Raw genomic sequence first — 25,976 nt, 5'->3', positions numbered from 1 at the left:
GAAAGCAATGCCGATTACTGCTGGCATTTTGTTATCCTTCAACGGCAAAAATTTTAAATGAGCAATTTAGTTACCTTCGATTGTCTGAAAAAGGAAGAAGCAATTCGCACATCGCAAAGAAAAATGTCAAGATAGCTATTAACACGCCAAAATCTCATTTAAAAACTCAGCTCATAAAACATCAATAGATCGCAATTGAGAAGTGCAACGGCTAATTGATCAAAGGTGACGAAGGAGAAAAAGAGAGACAGGTCACGACTTCACGTGTAACATATGGGGCACAACGGCGATGATGTCATAGCTCAGGAGGCTCAGCTCTATATGAGAATCGAATATAAAATGCATCCGGTGGGTGTGTCGCTCCCATAGCTATACACGCGTTGTTGTCTTTTTTTTCTTCTATCTGCTGGTTCGCCATTGTAGAGCCGCCGCCGCCGCCGCCGCTGCCGCGATGCATATACATACGTTTGTCAGAGATCGAGCATGTACCCTTTGTATCTATATACCCGGAAACATTGTCTTTGGAGAAAATGTATTAATTGATGGATAGATTGACGGATTTATTGAATACGCGTACTCGTGATGACCTGTGTAAACATTATTTTCTAGATATATGCTACATATGAACGTGTATACATTGAAAATGTTAGCGTATGTCTGTAAATTTATATTATATTACTAGCGACAATTGTCACTCCGAAATATATCGACCATACGACTGCTCGTCAAATGTTCCAAAACATTTCCAGCAACTTTGCGATTTTTACTAAATGCCATAGAAGTTGAGTCCGAGGTTTAGATGATCATGTTTATCATCAATTTGAATCTGGGAACGAGATCGAAGGAAAACTTAAAGTAACCGAAGCTTCATTTTCAAAAAACTAGATTCTGGAAAATGATGGAAAGCTTGGTGCTATTATTCGTGAATTCAATTCATGCCAAATATTACCACGCTATTAATTCTTTTCTACTATGTTACATGTATTTTATACTACTTAAGCCTAATGTAGTTCGTAGATTTGCTAAAAAGTTACAAGCAGCCAGAGTCGATTTTCACAAATTTTTAAAATAACTAAAAGGATATCATATGATTTCCACCGCAATATTTGAAATGAGAATCAAAATGCATCCTTTGAAATAAATAACCTTACTCAGTTCAGCTGGCCAAATTCATGTGATTTCCACTGTCATATTTGAAATGAGAATCAAAAATGCATCCTTTGAAATAAATAACTTTATGCTATTCAACTGGCCAAATTATTTGAAATAATTAATAAAATGGTTTCTGTGACGGATTCATTACGATCATTTATTCAAAGATCTTATCGAATGAGTAACAATGTTCGAAGCATGATAAATGATATTAAAAATTAAAAAATCTGTAGAACCTTCGAAAAAGAATAAACAATTATTCAAAGCTTTTCCAAAGATTCAAATCACTCGATAAGTATGACACGGCAACTGTGACATTCCTAAGTAATTAGAAGACGTAAAAAATTGTAAAATTAAAAATCGGTACTTCTTTATCTGAACAATCTCATATCATAATGTTGAGAATTCAAATGGACGCAATCAAGGTTTTTCTATGAAAGTAGCCAAGCCAAGAAATACAAAATTACTTGTTTGCCAGTCGCTCTGGCAAACAAGGACCTCAAAAAGCAAGCATAGTAAATGAAATCTCGGACTTTCATCAATCGCAGCAGCGGCAAAAGTGTTAGCGAACACTAAAAAGCCACAGCAGCAGCTCTCAAATAATAATTGTTCGGGCGACCGCGAAAAAGGGAAGGTGCTTTCAGATGAATGCACATTGAGAACAACTTGGCTGCAGGTATAGATGCATGAGAGCGAGGCTTGTCGTTCTATTTGTTCGGCTTTCAGATTTACAATTCCGTCCTTCGCCCTCCGCGCACATAACGTGTATGACGAAGGGAGCGCGTGCACGTTTTAATTGATGTTCAGCTCAATCCTTTTGTTATGCAGCCGAGACCAAGCGATCGTGACGGTTCTGCACGTTGCGCTGGGCAATTAGTCATGGGAGAGCTTGGTTTTTCGGGGAAATTTCCGGCGTGCACTTGCGCAACGAGCCACGTGTACTTGAATCTTGTCTCGTGCTACCGTACGCCGAGTGCACGCGCAGCGACAACGTCGATGGATTTTCTCGTTGTCCACTCGTGTGCCGAAAACAGCGCAACGAAACGGGAACGCCGGCTATTTAATGAATTACAACGAGAACGTCGATGCAGCCGGCGAAACAGTTCTTATACATAGGCGCGAACGTTCAACGACCTTAGGCGTAAATCCCTCCCCCTGCCGCGAATCGTCATCGAGCAAAACGTCAAACAACGTTTTAATTCAGCTCCATCCTCGCTTTTACATTCGTTGGCAGGCAGCCGCGTGCACGTGTGCGCGTGCGGACTTTCTCCTGTACGTCGCTGCTGTCGTTTTGCGCACGCGTGTGGCTTGACCGGGCGTATTGTTCCGGTGCCGTAATTCATCCGGCTAATTAGACGGCACACGGGGGTTGACACCGCGCGCGGCCACAAGCGCAGCGACGACTGATAGCGAGAGTTGGAAATGGAGCTTGTGAGAGACTTTCTGGGAGGGCTCATACGTGCGCGTTGTCGCGAGAGATGGACGCTGAACTTGGATGCAGAGCGACGTGTTGCGCGATTTTCGTTTTTATCGTTTTCCATCCACTGCGATTCACTTGGCGTTCCGTAGGATTTCCAAGGCTTTCATTTCGTTCGAGGTGCTAGCAATCAGAGGCTCTTTGGCATTTAGAAGAATCGCCGAGGAGTAATTTATCAGAAATTGGACGTTGCCAGAACGAACATTAAGTGCAACGCCGTCTGCAACCACAAAAGTAAAAGTTAAGGAAGCAAAGAGAACAGAAAACGGACTGGTTCGAGTGATATATCACCAATATCCGATTGATGTATATTCATAGTTCAATAAATGAGTTGTCGTTACGGCGAGCGGCAGCACGCCGAGCCCGCAGGCAATTAAGTTTTTGTCCGTCTTGGCCCGCGCGCAACGTATCCGCAACAAATCACCGAAACGAGCCCCGGAGTGACGAAAAATCCGGTGGCCGCGCGCGCTCGCGGAACGGGAGAAAGGAAACGCGCAGCGAGTGCCTCGGCTGTCAAGAGTCGTCGGGCGTGCTCGACGCGGCGAAAACTGTCACGAGCTATCCCATCGGTTCTCTCTTTCGTGTGGCTTCGGGCCTGCGACGCGCCTTCCGCTGCCCTCTCCAGCTCGTCGATTGTCGCGGCGCGAACGCGCGAGCGGGGGCACAGCGCGGGATTCGGACAGATGAATTTTCCCCTCGATCGGATTCACGTCTGCTTTGAATGTTCAGGTGAAAGTCCGATTGTCGGCCGACTCGCCGGCGCGCGCCGATTATCGCGCTCGCCTATCTTTTTGCGCCTGTCAAAGATATCGCACGACGATGCCAAAATCACACGCTGCGCCGCTGGAATAATTAATCTGTTTAATTGAAATTATACATCCGGTAACTTCGCAGAGCGATCTCGTTTATCATAATCGTGAGTGACATCTCGTTGCTCGCGCATGCCAATATTTTTCGTTGATCAAACCGCGCCTCGAGCTCATGATAGTCTGCTGGATTTTTCGAGACAATCCAGGAAATAAAATCTATCTGTTTTGCTTTTCAATCGATTAATTAGATTCATAGTTGGACTGCTGTCATTGATAAACTGCTCGACGTGTTTTCTTTTTTCACCGGACTTGCTCCGGTTAAATAACCTGCAAATGTTCGTAAAGTATTATTAGCGGACGCATTAAATTATGATCGTTGCCATAATCACGCGCCATGTAAATTATTGCAAAAGCAAGATAACCACGTGTGAATTCATTTTACCTTGTAATTGCATTTCACACCTTAACGTTATGAATCGTTCGGCGCGGCGTCCAATGAATCAATCGAACGATAATCAGAGGATAGTTTTTCGTTAGCCCGTGTCCGCAGACAGATGCGTCGACTCGCGTCTCATGCAAAAGTCGGAGATGAGAAGAGCAGGCAAAAAAAAAACCCGTGGCGCAAAGGCAGCCGCGGCAGCGAGCGCGAAATTAGTCTGCGCTGCAGCTCTCTCCGCGTCGTCGTTGTCGTCGCGAGCGATGCTCGGCATTCATAAGCGCGTGGGGCTTTCGAACAAAGCCGACGGGGGAGGAGACAACGCGGAAGACACCGAGGGTTAATCAAGAGTTCGTTCCCCTCCTTCACTGTTCAGCTTCCTCAATCAGCACGCGCTGTTGCGTACTCTTTTCTTTTTCCTTTTCTTCCGTTGCTCAACTTTTTCATCCCTCCGCGCGTGCGCCTCAAAGTGTTTATGTAGAAGTTTCTAATTGGATCAAGCACACAGGCACAAACCCACAGTTTCCTATACGACATGTCGAAAGAGCCGTTAAATGTGGTATTTTACGACACTCCACGGAACGATCTTTCGCATTTTGAACGGATAATTAACTTTAACAGTTACGCAATAATTCCAATTGACTTATATACGCAGGTATGTGTTTGTATGTGTGTGCGAGACCGCATACCTGAATTAATTATACTTGCGAGATCATTGTTTCTGATCGAACGAGTACATGAAAAATTAGAGCAAAGCTGCTTCGATTCAATATAAATTAGTCCTCAACTCTAGTAATTGCGATGCTTATTAATCGACTTCGTAATTGATCGACTAAGGAAAAAAATACTTTTGTCACTTGGTTTCTCGATGATCATTAATTTGCATGTTTTATTTTCGGGCGTTCAATTAAAAGCTACGCTATAAACTTTCGGCGAATTATCTCACGCGATCTGCGGCACGTCTTATAACTTTATTCGTGTGTTTTTCGCAGCCGAATATTAATTACGCTCTGCTCGCCTTTATCGTCGCGAATCTCGCGCGTAAGTGTGCGCGGACTCGGCGTTTTCTAAAGAGGAAAAAGAAAAAGAAGAGAGCGCCGGAACGCGTGTGTAAATTTTCGTAATTTTCACTTTCAAAATGTGTCGCCTTCGATCGAACGTGAATCCACACGCACGCCATAACATATAGTAGACACACGCTGCGCGAGCGCGCAATTTTCTCTTTGCCGACCCGATGCATCAATATCTCTCAATTATGCACCGCCAGGTTCCTGCGTACGTCGCATGGAGTTAAACAAGCGACGATCAGCAGCGAGACACTTGTCATCAAGATAAACGCAAAGCCAATATTTCGGGCGGAAAGCCCGAAGTCGCCGGATAACTGTTATTCAACCCGTTCGCTTTTTTTTTTGCGACCTGTGCAGCCGCCAGCAGCGTATGGCAACTTCGCGATCTCTACGGCGGATTCAATTTGTTTTCTTCTGTCTCGAGCGTGAAATCGGTCGTTAATTAAAATCAAATTACATGCCTTTTGCACGTGTATATATCATAGATGGTTCACCAATAATGTCTATATATTCTATTGATTAGATGACGATTCCATTTGAGGAATTACGAGCCGTGGTAACCGATTATAAAAAATGTTATAGGATTGATTATTGGCCAAGTGGAAGAGATCTTTCCTATAAGTACCAATTATGAATTAGATTATATAGCAAGATTAATTTTTTTCCAAAATTTTAACTTATTCTATCACGAAATTCGACTAAAAAATGTTTATGATGAAAATTAACATTTTTATAATTTTCCGCTTTTTTTCTTCACAATAATTGCAACATATAATTAGTGTTAACAAAAAAACACATCAAGATCCCTCTATAAGCTTACGCGTCACGTCAAAATGTAGGTACTCTGCTTGGTTTCGCCTCGAGTGAGTACAATAACCAAGTCATAAATACGCATTCGATAGATTAATTTTATAAAATTTCATCATTTCAATTTTATCTCCTTCATTGAAGTTTTTCTTGTCTCAAGTCAAATTCGAAAAATTTACTCCCGATTACAACGCTATTCGAACCAAAATTTGGTTTGGAATTCTACTGGTTCCCTGTACGTCTATCAAAAAATTAACGTAACGACAGACCCTTATAACCGAAAGCTCAGCGGGCATCCATCCAGCAGTTAATTAATCGCAAATCTCTCTCTCTTTCTCCCTCTCTCATTTGCCTATCACTCATTCGTATAAATTCAGCAAGGGCAAACACGTCAAGCATTATCTAACGCATCGATGTTTGGTCACGTGTCTCTAAGTAACCCTCTCTCGCTCCCCTTTCAGTTTCGAACCCGATGACTTTTCTCAAGGAAATAAATCACCAACACATTAGCTACAATATACTCGGCGCCAAATGAATTAATGAAAGGGACACGCGGTTACACCCTTTCGATTAAACATTGCCTCGCGCGCGCCTTTAATTTATGTCGCTTTCTTCTGTAACTCTCCCCGCTCTCGCTTTCTTTGTACCCTCGGGATGCAACACTCGCCTATATGGCATTGTCCTTTGTGTTCACGAATGAACGAGGATGAAAGGAAAAAAAGATACACACGCGCGCCGCAAACATTGACGCTAACATACCGCGAACGATGATGTGATATATATATATATATATATATATATATATATATATACATATATACATATATATGTAGGATTTTGTTATATCGGATCTTATGGTGGATCTTGACTCGTTCGAGAAAGAGAAAAAATTATTTTACGAAGGATCGAACGTTTTCCATGGCATAATCAATCGCGTAGTAAGTCGCGCGAATAATAAGTACTTTTTGCACGCGAATTTCTCATCTGATTAATAACTTTTCGACGTTTAATGAAATTCAACGCACATATATTTTAATTAACAATCACACAGGAATGGCTGCACAGAAAAAAAGAGAAGGAAAGATACTAAGCAAAAGCGATGATCCCTTTCTCGGTCGCGCGCCGCATGAGGCCTCACTCGCTTAAATTATGAGGTGAGAGTTCACGGCTCGATGCTCCAGGGAAATATGCGCCTTGCGCAGCTAATCGCATTGTGTACGTCGACGCGCCGCGCAGAGCAACATCCTCTCTCCCCGACTCGCCAAGTTTAATAGTCGTGTTGTACATGTAGATAAGGTTCGCACGGATGCTTACTTCTTTTTTTTTTTGCGCTTTCGCTGTTCGATGTATGCGTGTGCAAGGTTACCGATGTACTGCTCCACTTCTGAATGTTGATTTTAATCTTGCATTTTAAGCTCGTTCGGGAATTCGTGTAAAATTTTCATCTGAAACCCGGATTTTCTTTTTTTATTTTTCTTTCTTTAAATTGTCCGACGCGAAGGAAGTTGAAAATAAGCCCCAATCTCTTCAAATTTTCTAATCCATCGAAGCATGCACTCGCAATTAAAAGCGAATTGCGATGTCTTTGGAATCCGCTCCTCGTGATTACAACGAAAGTTCATCTTCTTCGCGTCCCGAAAGGAATAGCCTAAGGGCGCCGATCGTTCACCCTTACAATGCAACGTGCGCGCGCTCGTATCATGCGTGAACGCACAGTGTATCCGGTTACACACGTCGATCCCTCCGGGTGTCCTTTAGTCTCGCTCGCTTCCTCTTTTATTTCTTGCTGTCGTGAGATGCTTTTTTGCGGTTTGCGTGTGTGCCGATTTCAATATACGAGAATGTTATGATTCTCGCTGCAAAGTGAATTTCCATTGAAGAATAGAAAAACGCATCGACAAGGAAGATGGCTCGGTGACAGGAGGATGGATGAGACGAGGAGGATTCTCTCGCGTCGCATGAGGGCGGAAGCACGTGGGCGGCCTTCCACGGGTGTAATGGTTACATCGTGCGGAGCCACGTTCATTTCGCGAACCAAGCTTTTTCTTCATCCCGTTATTCTTCGTCTTTCTGCTCTCTCTTTCTCTCTCTTTCTCTCTCTCTCTCTCTCTCGCTCTATACGTATGCAGCTCCACTGTCCTACTAAGCTACGGTGTAATGTTTATATACGCAATTGTGAAGATTACGATACATACATTACATCGATGTTTGAGGATTACAGCTGTATTTTGGTTCTAAATTTAAAAGAAATTCGATCACCAGGACACGAATACCTCACTGTTGTATGTTGGTATCTCACGAGAAAATTTCCGTTGGAAACCAATTAATCATTCGGGAAGGAAAAATATATTTATGTATTATCATTCTTGGGTTTAATCTTCTTAAAAAAAATGTATTTATTACTAAGTAAGTTTTGAACAACTTGTGTACCATTGTCAAATACACTTTATTCCGTATTCGGTAATGAACGATTCTACTTAAATTGTATAAAGCGGATGCTGAAATATGCTTGGATTGGCAAAAAAACACGATGTTTTTCAATAAAACAATTTTATTACTTTGATGCAATCTTTCAAATGAGTAATAGTTTAACGGAATTTCTATGTACAGTAACAATCGCGAATAGATTTGCGCATCTATAAATGCGAAAATGTTCTCTAACACGACTTTTTAAATTTTTTAAACTCGTCATAAAAAGTATAATAAGGCTCACGATATTTTCGTGAATTTCCATTGTCCCTTTTTATTTTCATCTCCACGCGTCAGTTTCATGCACACGTTAAATTTTCGGAGAGAAACACTCAACGAGAAACGCCAATGCCGCGCCTATAAATATATACGCATCTGTCTAGCGTCGACAATCGATATGTATGCCTGGAAATCCGTTGTGCAACATAGCGGGGATTGCGCGCACAGATTGCATCCTCCCCTGCCGGGCTTATCAATTAACAGTCTGCTCGTTGGCAGCACGAGCTTTTTGCTCGAGCGTGTGCGCGTGGGTGTAAGCAGCGATGAAGCTTCATCATGTGCTTCGTAGAACTTTATAACGTGCTCTTGATTATTTTTCGTTTGAACTGACCAAGCGATTGTTTTGATAAGCCCCCTTGTCTGGATTTCAAGATCTAAATATTTAAACATTTGCTTTCAATCATTTTATAGATTTCATTGGTTCGTTAAAACTATTCGCAAAGTTATCTTTTCGTAAATAGATTTTAATTAAATTTCATTAACCAATGTAATTAAAATGTAACAATTTTAATTAAATTAAGTTAAATGTTGTTTAACAAAGCGAAAATAAACTGCAAATAGAAGAGAAAGTTCCTTATGGGGTTTTTCATCGTATTCTCTATGAGAAATAGAAATAATATCCAAAGAAGCGTTGAATGTTCGAGCGAAATAAAAATCTTGGATAGGCGTAACCTTGAAAATCAAAATAAACACTGTAGCCCATGAAAAATTGGACCAAATATCCACGTCGATTAACGGGCCCCTCGGTAAAAACCAGTGAGCTACACAAATCGTTTTCCGCAATAATCATTAATCACAGAAGCAAAGTATAACAAACCACCGAGGCTAAATCCGCTGCCACATACTCCGAGCCCCCTGTCGCACCGCAAAGAGAGACACTTGCGCGTTTATTGGCTTGCACATCGGGGGTGCTCTCATTTCATTATTTGCACAATGAGCCGAAGCGCCAAAACTTGTTTTTGCCCCTTAGGGAAATGCTCGCACCTACCCTATGCGTCTCGATATAATCTGATTTATTCTGGCTCCCCTCCTCGATCGCTCCAAGTTCTGGTGGTTAGCCGTTTTGAGGCGATTCAGTCACGCGCACTTTGGCTCTCGTCGAAGTCCTCACTATGGATGGACGTATCAAGTGTTTGACATTTGAAAGTTTTATTGTTATCGCGAATAAAAAGCTCATAATTTGTACATATCAACGCGTAATCAAAGTGTCGTACTTTTTTTTATTTTTTCAGGTGCGAGCGGACGCAGCATCGTTGATAAGAACCTACCTCGGGCCCATCTACGGCGAAAATGTTTTGGACATCTTGACGCGTCAAGCGCGCGACATCCTCGTTTGCGCTTACCACGGCAATCTGGAAAACTTCGTAAAATGCTACCTGACCCCGGCAGTCAAACTTCTCAGCGAAGTCAAACTCGTCGCTTCGAACAAGGTGAGAATGCGCAATTAAGCAAAAAGAAATAAAGAGAAATAAGAGCGATTGAATTTTACACGGTTACCCAATCCATTCGCAAAAAAAGCTACATGCAAATCAAGGAAGCGAACTCTCAACTTGGATTTATGAAAGTTAGAATAAAAGTTGGACGTTAAACGCGCAGGTAATACGAGTAAATCTTTATTCCGCGGTGTCCGTCGTGCAGCGCAATATCCTTATTTTCCACTTATGTTACCGGAGCGAGAGGGTTATTGATTCGATCGGTTTTGACATTTCTCACGTTAATAATGTCGACCACACATTCGAAAGTGCAAAACGATTCGGCATAGCTTTTTTCGATAATAATCAAATTCGGCCATAAATTTCGCGTTAGAGATCGCGCGATTAGGCAAATTTTACTTTTTAAAAGAAATTTCGACATAATGGATGTAATCGAATCGATCTGGCGCAGACGAGAGAATTTGAATATATTATATTGCGGGAGGCGCGCGCTGATGATTAGAAAGTTGAAGCGATAAATGGCAAGGCAATTAATTGCCAAGTCTAATGAACTTGATTTATTCAAAAAGCTATATACGTAACCGAAACTCACGGTAATAATCTCTCTCTTTCACCTGCCAGAGGTCACAGTTCCGAGAAAAAAAAAAGAAACGAGGGAGGGGTAGGGGAAGGCGTGTACGTAGCAAATCTGCCATGTAACCGTCGCGAGCGCGCTGCGCCTGAGCAGAAAGAACGCCGCAGGATGGGTTTGATATACACATCGCGTAACCGATTATACACACGCGCGCACTCTCGATATCGTTTCGGCGGATCCCTTTTGTGTGCGAGCAGCATTTCCGTCTCTCTTACACGATGGCCAGTTTGAGCAGCTTGCTTTTGACACGCCTCTTTCTTCCTTCACTTTTGTACATGACCGCGCGCGCGCAATCATCGATATTGATCGTAACGTCAGTGTTTTCGGTATGCTGTATGTATGCACGATGGATCTTCTTGGGCTTGCGGTGCGCGCTCGCGAAATCGATCTCTTTTATTATGCCGTACGTGGGGATGGGGGGGGGGGGGTGATCGAATTTTTATCTCATCCTTCGTATTCGAAATTTCAATCATCCTTATGAAATCGTGCCAGCCGCTTCTGTATATATGTTGCAAAGAAGCTGGAGAAGCTCTTCCCCTCGAGGATGTACGACTTCAATCTTAATAAAGCTTCGGGAGTCAACACACCGCGGGAGCATTGTCGCAGGGGTATATGGTGTGATAAGATGCGCAGTAGGAGTGTGTAGGAGGGACGAACAGCAAGGTCGAATACGATGAAGAATCTGTCGCAACTTGAGGATATACTTGGAAGCTCCAAGTTTCGAGCGAAAATTAAAGTAATTTTTCATTATACGACTGCCAATCTAATAAAGTCGATTTCTAAGAAGTGAGCGCACGCGCGTGACTTTTAAAGAGCGTTAAAGCGACGTTTATGAGCCGAAAGTGTGAATTAAAAGTCAATTTTAGCTTGACTGCTTGATAGATATTTCGATTCGTGCCTACATACCGTTTCACATACTGTACACAGCCACTTTCATTTTCTTATAAAGTAAGACGCTAAAACCTCCTGCACGACGCTATAATATCATCAACACGTAATGCTGCTTATTCCCATGTGTATAAATGCGAATTTACAGTCGAAATTACGCGCGGGCGCGCGCGCGCGAGAGAGAGAGAGAGGGAGAGAGAAACACACCCGAACGTCGCTACAAGCATACTGACCCGAATGCTGTGTACGTGGAAAATAAAAGAAAGGAAAAGTGATTGTGTGCGCGCGCGAAGCCACAACACGAGATCGCGATTGCATAAACACGCATCTCCGCGCGCGGGGCGTGAAAATGAAAAAGACTTGTCTCGGTTTACGTCTCTCGGGCGCCACCCACGAACTCTTGACGCAGCCACCGCCGCGCACGATAAATTCTCGCGCGCGCGCGCGCCTGCGCTGTGTTCTGCGCCTTTTTAACGCTCTGCGCGTTTGTTACGCTTTTTCTACTCTTTCTTTTGGGGGCCCTTGTTGCAATTTTTACATTCGTCGCGATCTTATTGCTTTGAACCGTTGTAATTTTTGTAATTTGCATGGATTCAAGAAAGCAACCTTCGCCTTGCAAAAAATAACAAGAGAAATGCCAGTCTGGTTAAATCTTCGCAATTCAGGCTTCGTGTAGTCCATTCTTCAAATCTCACCAAAAAGATAAGGCTGTAAAACGTTACACCCTCGCTTTCGAAAATTTGCCATCAAACGTCCGAAGCTCGTATGTCGTGTTTTTCCCAGCCCATGTCGTTTGGTCATTACGATGTACGCGTCCGTCCGGTGAATAATCGGAGAAACTGTGCAAAACCTCTAACCATCGTCGATCACTACATAGTAACTATCGCGGACATGCCTCTCTTCTTCCTAGTTTCTGAAAACGATTGTGAAAACAAAGACGTTATTAGGATTAGAAAAAATATTTTTTTTAATTTTTATATGAATGACAGTAGTAATGTATAATCTAAAACGCTTATAGATTTGTTCATGTTCTGTTTCATTTTAGTTCGATTGATTTTCTGAGATTACTCGTATACTGATTTCGTATTCTCGTTACAGCCATGCGCATGATTCATTCTCGTCTAAAAGAAATATGATCATACAAAAAATGAATAAATATTGTTGAAGCAACATAGTCACGGCCAACGCCTTACCACGCAACGGGAGTACTTTTTATTGCTGGTATATCTGTAGTAGTGAGAAACTAGTGCTGGCACTCCTAATGTTACAAAAAAGAATATGAATATCAATCAAATGAGTTTTTTTACTGAAATTATTTTGATTACAAATAGATATATGTGCGGGCAGTTTCACGTTATTCTGTATTAACAGCTTTAGAAGCGTAAATCAGGTTTAGCGAAATTGCATTGTTAATTCGAAATAAGTGTACTCCTCAAAGTTGCAAATGAATTGTTTCTTACATTTGCGGGAAAGTCCTTTTTTTATTCGTAAGGCTGAATTCAGGCGTGATGTGCGATTATTTCATTTTATAGCGATGATGTTCAGTATTAATTTATTTAGATTCGAAAATGAATTGAATGATTTCAGGTTCTTTATGGCTAGACACCTGACTAATCAATAAAACAGATGTTCATATTACGACCTACTTAGTCGATTTCCTTTAGTAAAACGTACCTTATCATGATCTCAGACGTTTACAACCATGAATGAAACTTATTAACAAATGATGCAATTTTAGATTCTCCATTTCCACTCATTCATAAAGATATCAATTTCAGTTTGACCAGCTCCATAAGCGATTCACATAAAACTTTATAGTCGTATCATCTTCATTATAAAATCAAGATAATGACTGATTACTATTTTGATCCTAGAAAAATAAGTTATAAACTGAAACGATAAAAGAGTTGTGTATTGTCTTCTGATAAGAATTGTATGAACTGGACACGATGTCACGTATTTTATGGTTTCTAATCCATCTCATCAATGGAACTAACGTTCATAAAGTCGATTTCCTTTTGCCGTTGAAATATTTAGGATAGATAACGCAACCTCCAAACGCGATATGGGGTTCGCAGAATCGCCGCGTTCCAGTTGAAATTCACGCGTCGCGGTGAGTAAGAGAGCAAGACACTTTGCAAATCAGATTTGACTTCACCTCCCGCGCTCCCTCACGCGCGTATATCGCAGCTCGATTGACAATGATTGAAGCGGCGGCGGCGGCAACGCCACACACACGCACACACCGGTCGATATCCTTGCCCAGACAAAACCGCGATGCCGCGTCGCCCTCCGCGCGCACACGCGCATTTCATTCCGAAAAGCTTTGTCCCTCGACTGCGCGCGCGTGTGCGTTTTGTCTCGTCGACAGACAATTGCACTTTCCGATCGAATTCGAGCTTTTTCATTTTATTTTTCGTTCAGTTGTTTTACTTATTTATTCATTTACTTTAGACTGTTGTTTGCCCTGTCGCTTTGTGTTGTTACTTTGAAGGGGTACTCTGGGCTCTACTCTTAGGCGCGAATACCGTACTATTTGATGGTTACCTTTGAAACAAATGCTTAATCGTCTGTCGCGTGCCCATCTTACCGAGAATGAAAAATTTACGGCAGCGCCTCATAAAATGCCAAAGTGCGTTCTTCGATCCGCCGATCCACCAAAAGTCTCTGTCCCACTTGCTCGCGCGTTAGCGCCTCTTGTTCGACGTCGCCGTTCTGCTTCATCTCTCTCTCTCTCTCTCTCTCTCTCTCTCTCTCTCTCTCTCTCTCTCTCTCTCTCTCTCTCTCTCTCTCTCTCTCTCTCTCTCTCTCTCTCTCGCTCTCTCTTGGCCGCGGAAAGTGCGCACTCAACAGTTTCCGGTTTCTTCGTTTTGCGCGTATATGAGCCAACGGCGCCTGACGAAATTTCGATGCTTTTAGGGCGAGTGTCACTGGCATAAGCAACTTTTCATTTTCTACCCAGATTAAAAAAATCTATTTCGAGCCTTATGAATATTGACAACTATTAAGATCTGTCAAAAAAAAATGAAAAAAAAAAGGAACTTGTTTTCAAGCATTCTCGTACACATAAAAGACAAGTCTCAAGCAAAGAAAGCTACAAAGAGCACTGGACTTTTTTCAGCACCTCTCCTCGTTACTTGCTTAATTTATTAACCGACGAAGGAGACCCCGAAGGCTCTTTTTCACGTCCCGCGCGGTTACAGTTCAAAAGGGATAAGCCATAAAGAAGCGTTAAATTTTGTAAAGAAGAGCAAAAAAGCCCCGCACTTTCTCCAAGGACCATACACTACATTATTAATAGGCACTTGTCTGACGATTTCAAGGATCTTTGTTTCTCTCACACGCACACGCCTACAAAAAAGCTTTCTGCAAAACTATGCACAATCAATCAATTCGCTCATGGAAAATTGCAAATAGAAAAGAAATTTATATAGAAAGTCGATAGGCAGTTAGAGAGATTTTTTTCTTCTCATCATCCATAACGTCATTGAGTTGGACACGCGTTCACTTCGCGAAAGAGAGAAAGAAAGAGATATGACAAGCGGCACTCTCCCGTGTGTATCTAATCGCGATCTCACATCTATATACTTGAGCACCTATGTATATATTGTGGCTACGTCGACGCGCGTATATAATAAACGGATGCATGGAGCTTGTAAAATCGTAAAGATATGTATGGCAATTTTCCGAAGTAACCTTAACCCCAGAGTGCATGTAATGATTGATTTCCATCGGTAAACGCACCGAAAGAGTATGCACAAAAAACAAAAGCTGCAAAGTCATCGATAGAGAAACAACAAAAAATCCGTCAAACTGCCTCATTAATTATCGACGCTTTGTTGTAGCAAGGCGGGCGTATCGGACAGCTTAATTGAAAGTGAAGCCTGTCGTTCTCGTGTTGACGTTGCAACAGCTCTCGTCAAAATCTTTAACGAGAAATTCGAGTTAAAGGTCTATCAAGCCTCATTCGTTTGATGTATTTCAAGCTGTTACAATGTCTTCACGCAGCACAGATTTTCTTGGTTCAAGTTAGTATTACATTTTTTCATTTGGCCAGGCCTTCAAGCAGATTATTTCAATCGGCTTAATTGAATTTCACGATTTATAATGGTTTTCCCAGTATACGTACCGAATAAAATCTTGATTGTACAAAATCACTTCGGTGTTCTGTCGCCGTGTTACTCCGATAACCAAGAAACACTTGCATTCGCTTAAATATTGTACGAAAAAAAAACGCCAGCTCCGAGAACAAAAGCACGAAAAATGGAACTATCCCATTAACACGAAATCAATAAGTCGATGGGACGTTGCATGCGTTCTCTTTAATTTGCACACCTGTTTTTTTTGTTCTTTTTCGCAATATGGGCATGAAACGCACGCAGTAGTGTATCTATAATAAGCACCTGCTGCTGCGTGGCTTTACTTTTCTTGGGAAGAGTATGCTGTAGTTTTAATGAGCTTCCTCTCGTGAGCGCTACAATATTATATATATATATATATATAATTTTGTGCGTGTGCGTGCGTGTGTGTGTGCGTCATCACGAAACGAGCAAGCGACCAACGTCAGCAACTATGTTTTCGCGGTAATTATGCCGTAGACTTTAGAGGCGACTTTTGGTGACTTAACGAGGTCGTCGCCGTTGTCGTCGTTATGTGTAATTGTGTGTATATGAAAGCCCCTTTTAATGTGCATTTTTTTCACTTGAGCTGAGTGCACTACTGTGATGTGGAAATTCGCTCTGCTAAAGAGCTGCGTAACAATTGGAATAAATGGCTGAACTACCTTGTTATACTAGATGTCACTCGAAATTGTTTATGCAGAGCGTTCTAACATTTAATCAACTTTAATGAATTTTTTTTGCAAGAGTTTGTGCCATCTATTGAAAACTGAAAAATATATTGATCGCTCTAATACCATTAGCTAAATTGCAAAAAGCCATTGATCTGAATAAGTCTGTCACATGTCAAAGCGTGGTTCCTGAGTTTGACCCGCAGAGAGTTTAATGCGCGCGCGCGCGTGTGTGTGTGTGTGTGTGTGTGTGTGTGTGTGTGTGTACAATAAGTACACGATAGTGAACCGATCGTGGATCACGTTTCTGGATCGCGCTGTACACGGTAGATCATTTCCCTCGTAACATTAGTTTTTCTCATTTCTTAATTGGAGAGGACTCTTACGACCAGTGATACACACACATACACACACACACATACACAAACACACTGTTAAAACGTGACCCACTTACTCCGCGTGTGTTTTGCATGTAGACTTTTCTACTCTCAGAAGCTCGCTTTTGTCCCACGCTGTGTATATTCTCGAAAGTCTTCTTTCGTAAACGTCGTGGATACATAGGTACATTTTAATCTTTTGAATTTTTTTACTGATTTCGTACCGAGTGATGTATTTGTAACGTTCCCATGTGCTATAGTTGTGAAACGTAATGACTTAAAATAAAATAAATGTTTAGACAGATGAGAGGGCTACTGGTGAATTATATTAATAGATATAATTGAGATTATTTATGATTACAAACGCGATTATTAAATTGAGGTAATTTGTAGAACCTGAAATTGAAAAAGACGAACTGTGAGTTTATGCATGTACATTTATTTCTTTCGATTTACAAGTATTTTCAAAGCCAGCATATAGGTTGATATCAAATATTCGTATTAATAAGAACGATTCATTCATTATCTTACTTATTACTTAAAATATTTCGTAACAAATATTTCTACAAGAACCATCAGTAAAACTACAAATATCTAACGGCAAACCCTGATGCAATAAAACGCATCATTATCATTTATCTGATTCAACAAATCATAAATGAAATCAACAATTGCACACAAGCGCAACTTCATTAATGCCCGCGTGACAACTCAATTTTTCAAGAGGAAGCAACTAGAGATACGATCGTCTCGTTGAAAGATTCCCGGCACGTTCGACATCTTCCGGGACATCGTCCCGCATATATATATATATATAGCGAAGGCGACGAACCGAGAGACTGGACGGAGAAAACAGCAGAGACGCACATGTATATTCGTAACAATTCCTTCTTCTACGAGAATTCGTTATGTATAAATTTCTTTTTTCACAATACATTTACTTGAAAGGTCCTGGTATATGTTAAAAAATTATCAATATCGACGATTTTTTTTAATAGTGAAAATATGATAACTTAATAAATGAATATCAAACTCGCAATTGCTTGCAATAAAAGTAAAAATTGAAATGAAAATTTTAGATGCAATAGTAAGATAGATGTCATCGCCTGTAATTAATTTTTTTAAATCTGTTCAATAAAAAAGAATTTTTTCGGAAAAGCCGTATTGTGTATTTTGTGAAGCTTACATTCTCTAAAATCTTGAGACAAAATATATTTCGTATGTAGTTATAATCACTACGAGAAGCAAATTTTCTTGTCAACTTTTATATAGATCAAGGGAATTTCTTAAATCCGCAAGTTGTATTTTATTTGCAAAACATGTTCGAGTGTAATATTTGCAATAATATTTATATATTATTTTGTAATAATAAGATTTTGAGAGATAAGATTTTGTAATTATTTTTGAACAAATCATCTCCAAATTTCAAACTGACGCCATTTTTCGGTTCTATTGCATTTAAGTTACTTTGCAAACAGGTATTGACGATTAAATAGACAAAATGAAACAAATACCAATTATTTTGTCGTTTTCAATTTTGAGTCGATCATTCTGAAAACATCCGGAACCGCAATTTGATTTCTTATTTTCATGATATTCTTAAAAATAACCATCGTTATAAAAAAAAGCTTAAAAACATTATATTTAATTTATTATACGGAAATACTTTTAATAGATATTCGCTGATTGAAATCGATTTTTTCACGAAAAAAATCAAATGCCCGAATTGTACAGTAGATTAAGTTCATTGTTCAAAAGACTACGTTAATAAATTTTAGAAAATCGTCATTCATATTTACCTTTTAAAACTTCTAAAAATATTTCTGTAGTTACACCAGTTGTATCAATTATACCTATTTCTTCAGCGGTAAACTACTTATAGGTTACGGTAACGTTAAGTTTTTCCTAAATGATCTTCTTAAATTTTGAAATCATCTTTTGTAAAAGATTATACTTAGAATCAAGGCAGTTTACAATGTAATCGATGTTAGAAATTTTAATTTGCAAGCCAGAAAACTTCTGAATTTCGTTCAAATTACACAATTGACAGTCACCTGTGAAAATGTACTGGTTTATAAAAACGCTCGTATGGAATAATATTCAAATTATATGTTCTAACTGAGTTATAATTTATGTAGACAGAAAGTTGATTGTTATCTCAAACGTTTGACATTGTTATGTCTAATGGTTCACACTTTTGTCTAAGATTCGAATGTATTGGATGAAAATAAATGTCGACATAAATAAATACTTCATTAAAAAGCGCTAAGTTTTATAATAACTGTTTAAACTTGTAGATTTTGTATAAAAAGGCGCGTGTACTGTAAATCATTGTAGGTGCGTCAATTTTTCCATTAAAAAATTTTAATATATTTTGTTTTATTGACGTCCTGCATCAACATTTTTAACAGGATTTGTAAATGACTTATGACTACTATATCGAATAGTTTATTTTTTCATAAAATCTTATTTCAAAAATTTAGTTAGCTACTCGATAACAAATTCTTTTATGTAGGCACATTCGGTACTTAACAAAGAGTCATCAAACTAATACTTCCGGTTGACTAATGGTCGCCTTACTCTGTTTTTTATCAGCATGCGGGCTAATAAAACTTTTTATTAAGATTGAAGAATGTGGGTAATAGCTATCTATAAAACACATGACAGTTTAATAGAATTGGTTTTATTGGTAATATCGCACACCGTCGAATAAAATATATAATGAATAAAAAATCACCTTTCATGTGTGAAATAGCGCTATAATGACAATACTACACAGTGAATTGATGTTACATCATTTTACTCTCAATATTTTACATAAAATAATTGTATACTTTACAATTATAGTTAGTCGAAAATAATCATATTAAGTTAAAAAACTGATTTTCGTTTGAAAAGAAAAATGATAAAAATTTAAAATACCCGTGAGAGATTTCAGCTCGCGATATAAAATTAAAATTGAAATGAAGAGCTGTAACAACATGAAAAACAAGTAGCTGGTCTTTTCTCCGTCCGACCAGTCTTCTAGTCTCCTACATTGCAAGTCGATCGCGAGTGAAATCGAACGGGAACGCGATGCGATGGGGCCCTTCGTGAATGGGCAAACCCAAGCAAAAGATGCTTCATTCAAGAGACACATAACTGTACTCGTCCTCCTGGTTTGTTACCTTCAATTGATAGCCAAGAATTTATTCTCGTCGTGAAACCGACTGTTTTATTTTATTTTTTTTTAATTGGAATCTTCGCGTCGGTCCGTTTCGTGATCAGAGGCCATGTGGAATTACACCAATGATTTACGTACACTACAAATGAGTTATTAACTTTCCTTAACCGTATTCAATGCTTAAAGTACAATCGAAAAAACAACGGTATTTTATTTGTTCTCCCTACTCAACTTAATTATGCTTGAACATTTTGAGGTGTACTTATTTACACGTGATTTGTCGATTGCATGTTATTAAAAAAATTAAAAAAATGATCATTGTTCCAGGTAATTTGATGGAACTTCTGAGCTTCCATGAAACCATCTACATTAAAAAGTTACGACGCGAAAAGGTAAATATTTTACGAGTACGTTTAAAAAGATTGTCTTTATGCGGGAAAGAAGACGGGACATTTCAAAATGATTAATTTGAAATATTTAGAAAGTTTCTCCAATCGGCACGTTTTTATTTACCTCTTTGGCAAATGTTGCCAAAATGATTTAGGATACGACTCGTATCTGCCAGAGAGTGGGGCGGAGGAGTGAATTCTCGCACGCGAAAAACTCACGAGATAAGAGACGGGCGTTCAACTTTTTATCACTCGCACACGATGTGGAGATGGCAAAAAACTTTGGCAACGCACGCGACTCGCTCGTTTCACCTACTGCTGTTAGAGTCGAATCTGTCGATTTCCACTCGCACCCAGTGGGATAAAGATCGTAATGCAAAAATTAAATGCCGTTCAAAACTTTATTTTATTGCCCATCGTCTCAATTGCAGTTTGTTCAAGAGAGAAGGAAATGACTCTTTTGCGGAGTTGTTTGATGCGCGCGCTTTAGTACCGCAAATTTTTTAATGAGCGAAAGTGTTGCTTTGAAGTACGAGCTTAATTACTTCATTTTAATTGAAATTGAATAAAATCGCGTCATAGCCGATATATAATTACCCCTTTTATATATTATCTGCGATTACACGTGAAATGCATTCCATTACGTAATTTTTCGATCGTAGAGCACGAAATGACAAGGCAACTCGGAAAGATTTTTGCTCAAATATGTATTGTACGTCATATACAAGCATATCAAATTTTTCGCGAGGTTCGTGTACGAATTTCACATCGTTACACGTTATAGCTGCAGTACGATGCGCGGAATAGTCCCGTCGCATCGATCATTTTTATAATCGGTGTCACTACTCGATCAGAAAAGAGCGAGTCGAGACTGCTGCACGATGGTATGTATGAGCGCGCACTCAGCTCTTTTTATCTCTTGCAAAAATCAAGAGTCTTGCCTCCAGTAGTCGTTGGGATAAACTTGGGCGAATATTGTGAATGATTTCTATTTCTATTTCGGTATAGAGAGTTTTGTCAGAAATGTTTGCGATTTCTCGTATCTGATTATGCAAATAATGCAGTTAAAAATCTGTATTAACCTGAAAAAAGAAAAAAAGAAGAAAAACACGTTTGCAAATGTATACGTTACTGCAGAGTTTCATCGGTACTGGAGGATCGATCCTTTAGAAAGTTTCTTTACGCCGTGGGGAAAAAAACGAAATACAATTATTTTGTAAAAAACAGGTCGGTAACACCCTTCACTTTAATTCAGCCCCGGCGAATCTGTTCAGAATCAGCAGCCACTTTGGTGCGATACCAAAGGATACCGCCGAAACTTTCACTGGCCGTCAACAGGCATTGCGTCGGTCCGTACCGGCAATCGAAATGTCAAGCTCGCTTTCATTAGCATAATTTGTCCAAACTGCTTCTAGGCCTGATTCGAAAGTGCTTTTTCGTTTGTTATGTGAAGTAAGGTATTTATTGATGGCCTTTGTAATAGTAGTGTACGTCTATTAATTTGTTTTTTCAAGTTTTCGATACTAGACATCCTAAAGTCCTGGTCACCTGTCCTGGTCCTTACACTTCTTATTCCACCATTCATATATGTCTGGGCCATTCATAATATTCGACGAAACATTACCAACAGTCATAGCTTTTCTACCATGTAAGCGATCATCAGGTTCCATTGTTACGATTGTTTGATGTATTGGGTACTCTCCTTTTCATCTGCAAAACATTATACATTTAAGAGAACAGTAAAGCTAATGAAAAAAATTATACCGCACCATTTATCACTGTTATAGCCGCATAGTAATGAATAGTTGGATATGAACATTATTCTTAGATCATCCCTTGAACCTTACCGACAACGTACAAAGTTGTCGCACCTTGTCAATCGACTGATCCGACTTTTATCATAACATCGTAATAGCCATTGTCCAACTCATCGATGCAATGAGCAGTAGTTAAAATATGCAGCTTAGTCATCAAAACTTCACAGTATCTGCGATTTATCTCATGAAATTTAATACATTTGAACGGAAATCCATCGCATTAATTGAGTAATAATAGAAACATTATCGCAATCAATTTTCACATGCGAGTGCTTATTAGAGAAAAGCTGTAAATTTGAATTCGAGTCAATAACAAACGACCAGAAGAAAAAATACAATTGTTCAAAATAATCACATTAAAAAACGTAGGAAAAGATCTAACAATAATGCACACTCCTACGACACGATGCATCATATTTTTTTCTACGATTATTCAGTGCACGAATGGAAAGTATCGCACGCGACGTCTAATTTTCCATAGAATAAATGCGCGAATTCAACGTATACAGGAAAAAAAGGATATTATGCAGAAAAAAAGAAAAATCTAATAATGGCCGCCTCGCAACAGTTTCAATCTTTGGCGATAGTCGTCAGATGCATGGCGACGCATTAATTTCCCTTTTAGCAAGCTCGAAAATACTTGTGCACGCCGATACAGATCAGCCTTTTCGCGCGCTTGCTCCGCACGTGTCGTCGAGAATCCGTAGATGATTTGTCGAGGGGAGCGTATAGACAAAAGCGTTCGATGTCGAGCGCCGATAGCAAAAGTACACATACACGAGCGCACGACGCCGTTGCCGTGCGCACAGTGGCGTATCGTAATGATGCAATTTTTGCATTGTTGAGTCGCTAAGGGACCCGTTGAAATCGAGCCTCGCGCGGGTATGGCAGCCCAGAATTCGGCGTGGCTTTGTCCCTTTCGTTAATTCGAGAAATTAGACGGCGATCGCGAGAGGCGTGGCGACCCGGAGATGCGCAACGGCTCCCCCGAAAGCCCGCGGCAACGCGCAGTCTCGTCTCGATCCGCGCTCAGCTCGAATGGCAGCCGCGAGGCGTTCGCGGGGCATTTCGCGGAGATCCGCTTACGCGGCCGTGAGTAACTGAAAACCGAGGTGTTACGCAATGGAGAGCCGCATTGCAGCCGATCTATATGACCCGTGGCCATGTGGCGCGGCTATGCGTGCTCGGCGAAGCGGCATGCCTGTCGGGGCTGGGTCTTAACCCACTTAGAACGCCCGGCTGACACGCGAGCGGTTCAAAGGGGCGCCTCTTAATCGCCCGCCAGCCACTAAATACCCGTGGACGCGAGCGCGCTCGCCCCCACCCCCTTCCGGACGATTTATCTCTCCTCTATGAGGCGGCAGTTTCGGATTGTTGGCGTGCCTGCGCTTGATGCATCGCTCGCGATGGCCCCGCGATTAAGACGCGGCTGCCGGCGTATCGCGCAACGAGGAGCAGATGCAGATTGGCACGTCCGTGCGAATAGAGGCAGTGGTCGATCGAGACAATAGGTGCCGTCGAAGAGTCGCGCGTGTTTGCTAGAAAAGTCCTCGGTCGAACTGGTGAGCTTCCATTAATTAGGCTCGCGAACGCGCGACTCGCTTCTAAATATTCATCTGGCTCTTAAAGCGACTATCTAATCGGCTAGTCTTCTCTTTTCTCGCTCGCTCTCTCCGCACTTCCTCGATTCGAAGAAGAAGAAGAAGAGGAACGCGCATCGCCACAATTAATCAGTCGTTACACACCACGGCACTGGCGTCGCGTCCTCCATGCTCGCGCACTCGCTCTTTCGATATATTATTCAGCGCGAGACACACCGTCGCCGCGACGACGGATTAATTGCGTATCAAACGTCCTGACGCCCGATCGCCAGTATCGACACCTCTCCCAAATGCCAAAGTCTATTGAATACGTCAACGTTGAGTTGGTTGAGTTAGTATATAATGCTGAGTTAATTTTGGACGATTCTTTCTTTCGTAAAATTGCCATGTTTTAATTTTTCACCCCGAGATGTAGCTTTGAAAAATAATCCAAAACGTACTACTAATATTTAGTACTTTAATGATTATAGACACAAGTAGTCTGAACTTTTTAATTGGTTATATAAAATGATGCTTTCTAACCGCATAATTGAAACGTAAAAAAACTACACCTTTATCTGAATTGCAAACATACGTAGCATTCGCCGATATTTCCAGTCGATGACTTTCTCCGTGGGACGACCGTTTATTATGAAATGAATTTTAGTAAAATTTTATTTGTAGCCTATGCGCTCGTGACGTTAGTTACGAACAATGAAACGGAATGTTTGCCGAAAGTGACAAAACTAAGACCGAAGCTGATAATACGTTTCAGATTTGTTACATACATAAACGGATATAAGCAGGCATGCAAATGATATTCGCTTAGCGTCTTTCAAACAAAAAAAAATAAACATTTCATTAGTAACGATAACAGTCGTCGTCTAAATAGTCGTCGCGCAAAGTTTTATGTAAATGAAGGTTTTCACTATACGATGTCCCGTATCGAGTATATACGAACAGTTACACATCGACGGTGTCGAAGCAGATAACTTTTACGACGCATTGAGAATACATAACTACGCAACGAGCCTTTTTCTGTCCGTTGTTTTTTCTTTAAAAGTCCAATCGCCATTTAATTTATCATTTCTCTCCAGTGGCATTTAATCTCAGCGTCATGCGAAATTTGAAAAAGCGAAAGTCATATTATATACGCGTGCACCTCATCCATACTCGTCACGTACAAGTCATATATGCTATTTTCGGGAATTGAAAAAAAATGCACACACACACACACACACACACATATATGTATTTATCATGCGGAGAAGCTTCCCGCGCGAAAGAAACTTTCTCTCTCGTATAAGCATTTTGCGAAAAACCAAGCCGCAATTAATGGCTTGCGCGCGGACGTGCTGCGGCTGCAGTGAGTTGTGTCTGTGCGCGACCGTTCGTGAACTTTGATCGAGATGCGTCACACGCTCGGTTTGATGGTGATATTTTGTAGGTAATGGAATTTTTGACTGTCCCGTGCTTTTGGTGCACGTCTGGGGAATCGTGATGTACTTTTAAACCAATAACTGAAAATGTTTGCACTTACAAAAAAAATAGATATCAAAATATTTCGTTCAATTTAACAAACCGTTCAGTGCCAAAAGCATCCATTTCAGCTATATCCGTCAACATCAACTTTTACTTTTATTTATTTTAGTTAAACTAACTTTTTTTAAAGAAAGTTTACAAATTTAAATTTTTAATATTTGACAATTTAGCGCACGTATCTTCTTTCGCTTTTCTATCTGCTTTTAAAATTTATACCAATTTAATTCTTTGACTTTCTCTTTAAGACGCAATTTCATGATTATTTTATCCATTTCAGAGACGACTTTTTTTCACACTACACTAGGAGACACTTGATAGTGCGAAGAGATGCCGTTTTATTCACATTTACATTTGAACAGCTTCGGATAATTAAAATAACCTCAAATAAATAAAATAGACTATAAAAATAAAAATGAAATTTTTACGTGGTTCGTCAATGAAGGAAGTGTTTAAATATATTTTAAAAGTATTTCAAACATTCCACTTGTAATATCGGTTTTTGTCACGTACAAAAAGAAATTTTGATCGAATTTATTGTTCACGCGATATTCGTAGAATTTTGTCGTTAATTCGTCAATTAACACCACGCGAAATTAATGGAGCTTTGTTTTGCTTGTTTTGATTGTCTTTTTTTTTCAAAAGTACTTTACGTTGTATCTCCACAAAATTAGAATGATCACCGCAACCATTGTACATACATTCGCACCCTAATCGATGATCTCTTAGCTCTCTTTCTTCTTTCCTTCTTGTGCTTGTGGTCGCGTGTATGCAAATATGGAGCTCGGGTCAGGCGAGGCACCGCCAAGCACGGCTTTAGCACAAATGTGCCCCTACAGATAAAAGTGTTTTTCCAAAGTTTCGCGAGAAA

At 40.3% G+C, this 25,976-nt stretch overlaps 1 protein-coding gene across 1 annotated transcript in view; it reads left to right on the top strand.

Annotated features, from left to right (window-relative positions):
• Positions 1 to 25,976, top strand: part of LOC131672382 (uncharacterized) — a gene marked incomplete at its 3' end in the record, with an annotated part of 198,591 nt that overhangs the window by 56,038 nt on the left and 116,577 nt on the right. The window contains exon 4 of the mRNA XM_058949573.1: positions 9,729 to 9,926. Within this exon, the coding sequence (XP_058805556.1) occupies positions 9,729 to 9,926 (198 nt within the window). The remainder of the gene's footprint in view (positions 1 to 9,728; positions 9,927 to 25,976) is intronic.

Source organism: Phymastichus coffea, unplaced genomic scaffold (genome assembly GCF_024137745.1).
Source record: "Phymastichus coffea isolate CEN01 unplaced genomic scaffold, Cenicafe_Pcof_1.1 PCOF00149, whole genome shotgun sequence".
Classification (NCBI taxonomy): Eukaryota; Metazoa; Arthropoda; class Insecta; order Hymenoptera; family Eulophidae; genus Phymastichus; species Phymastichus coffea.
This window is presented reverse-complemented; position numbering and strand designations above follow the sequence as displayed.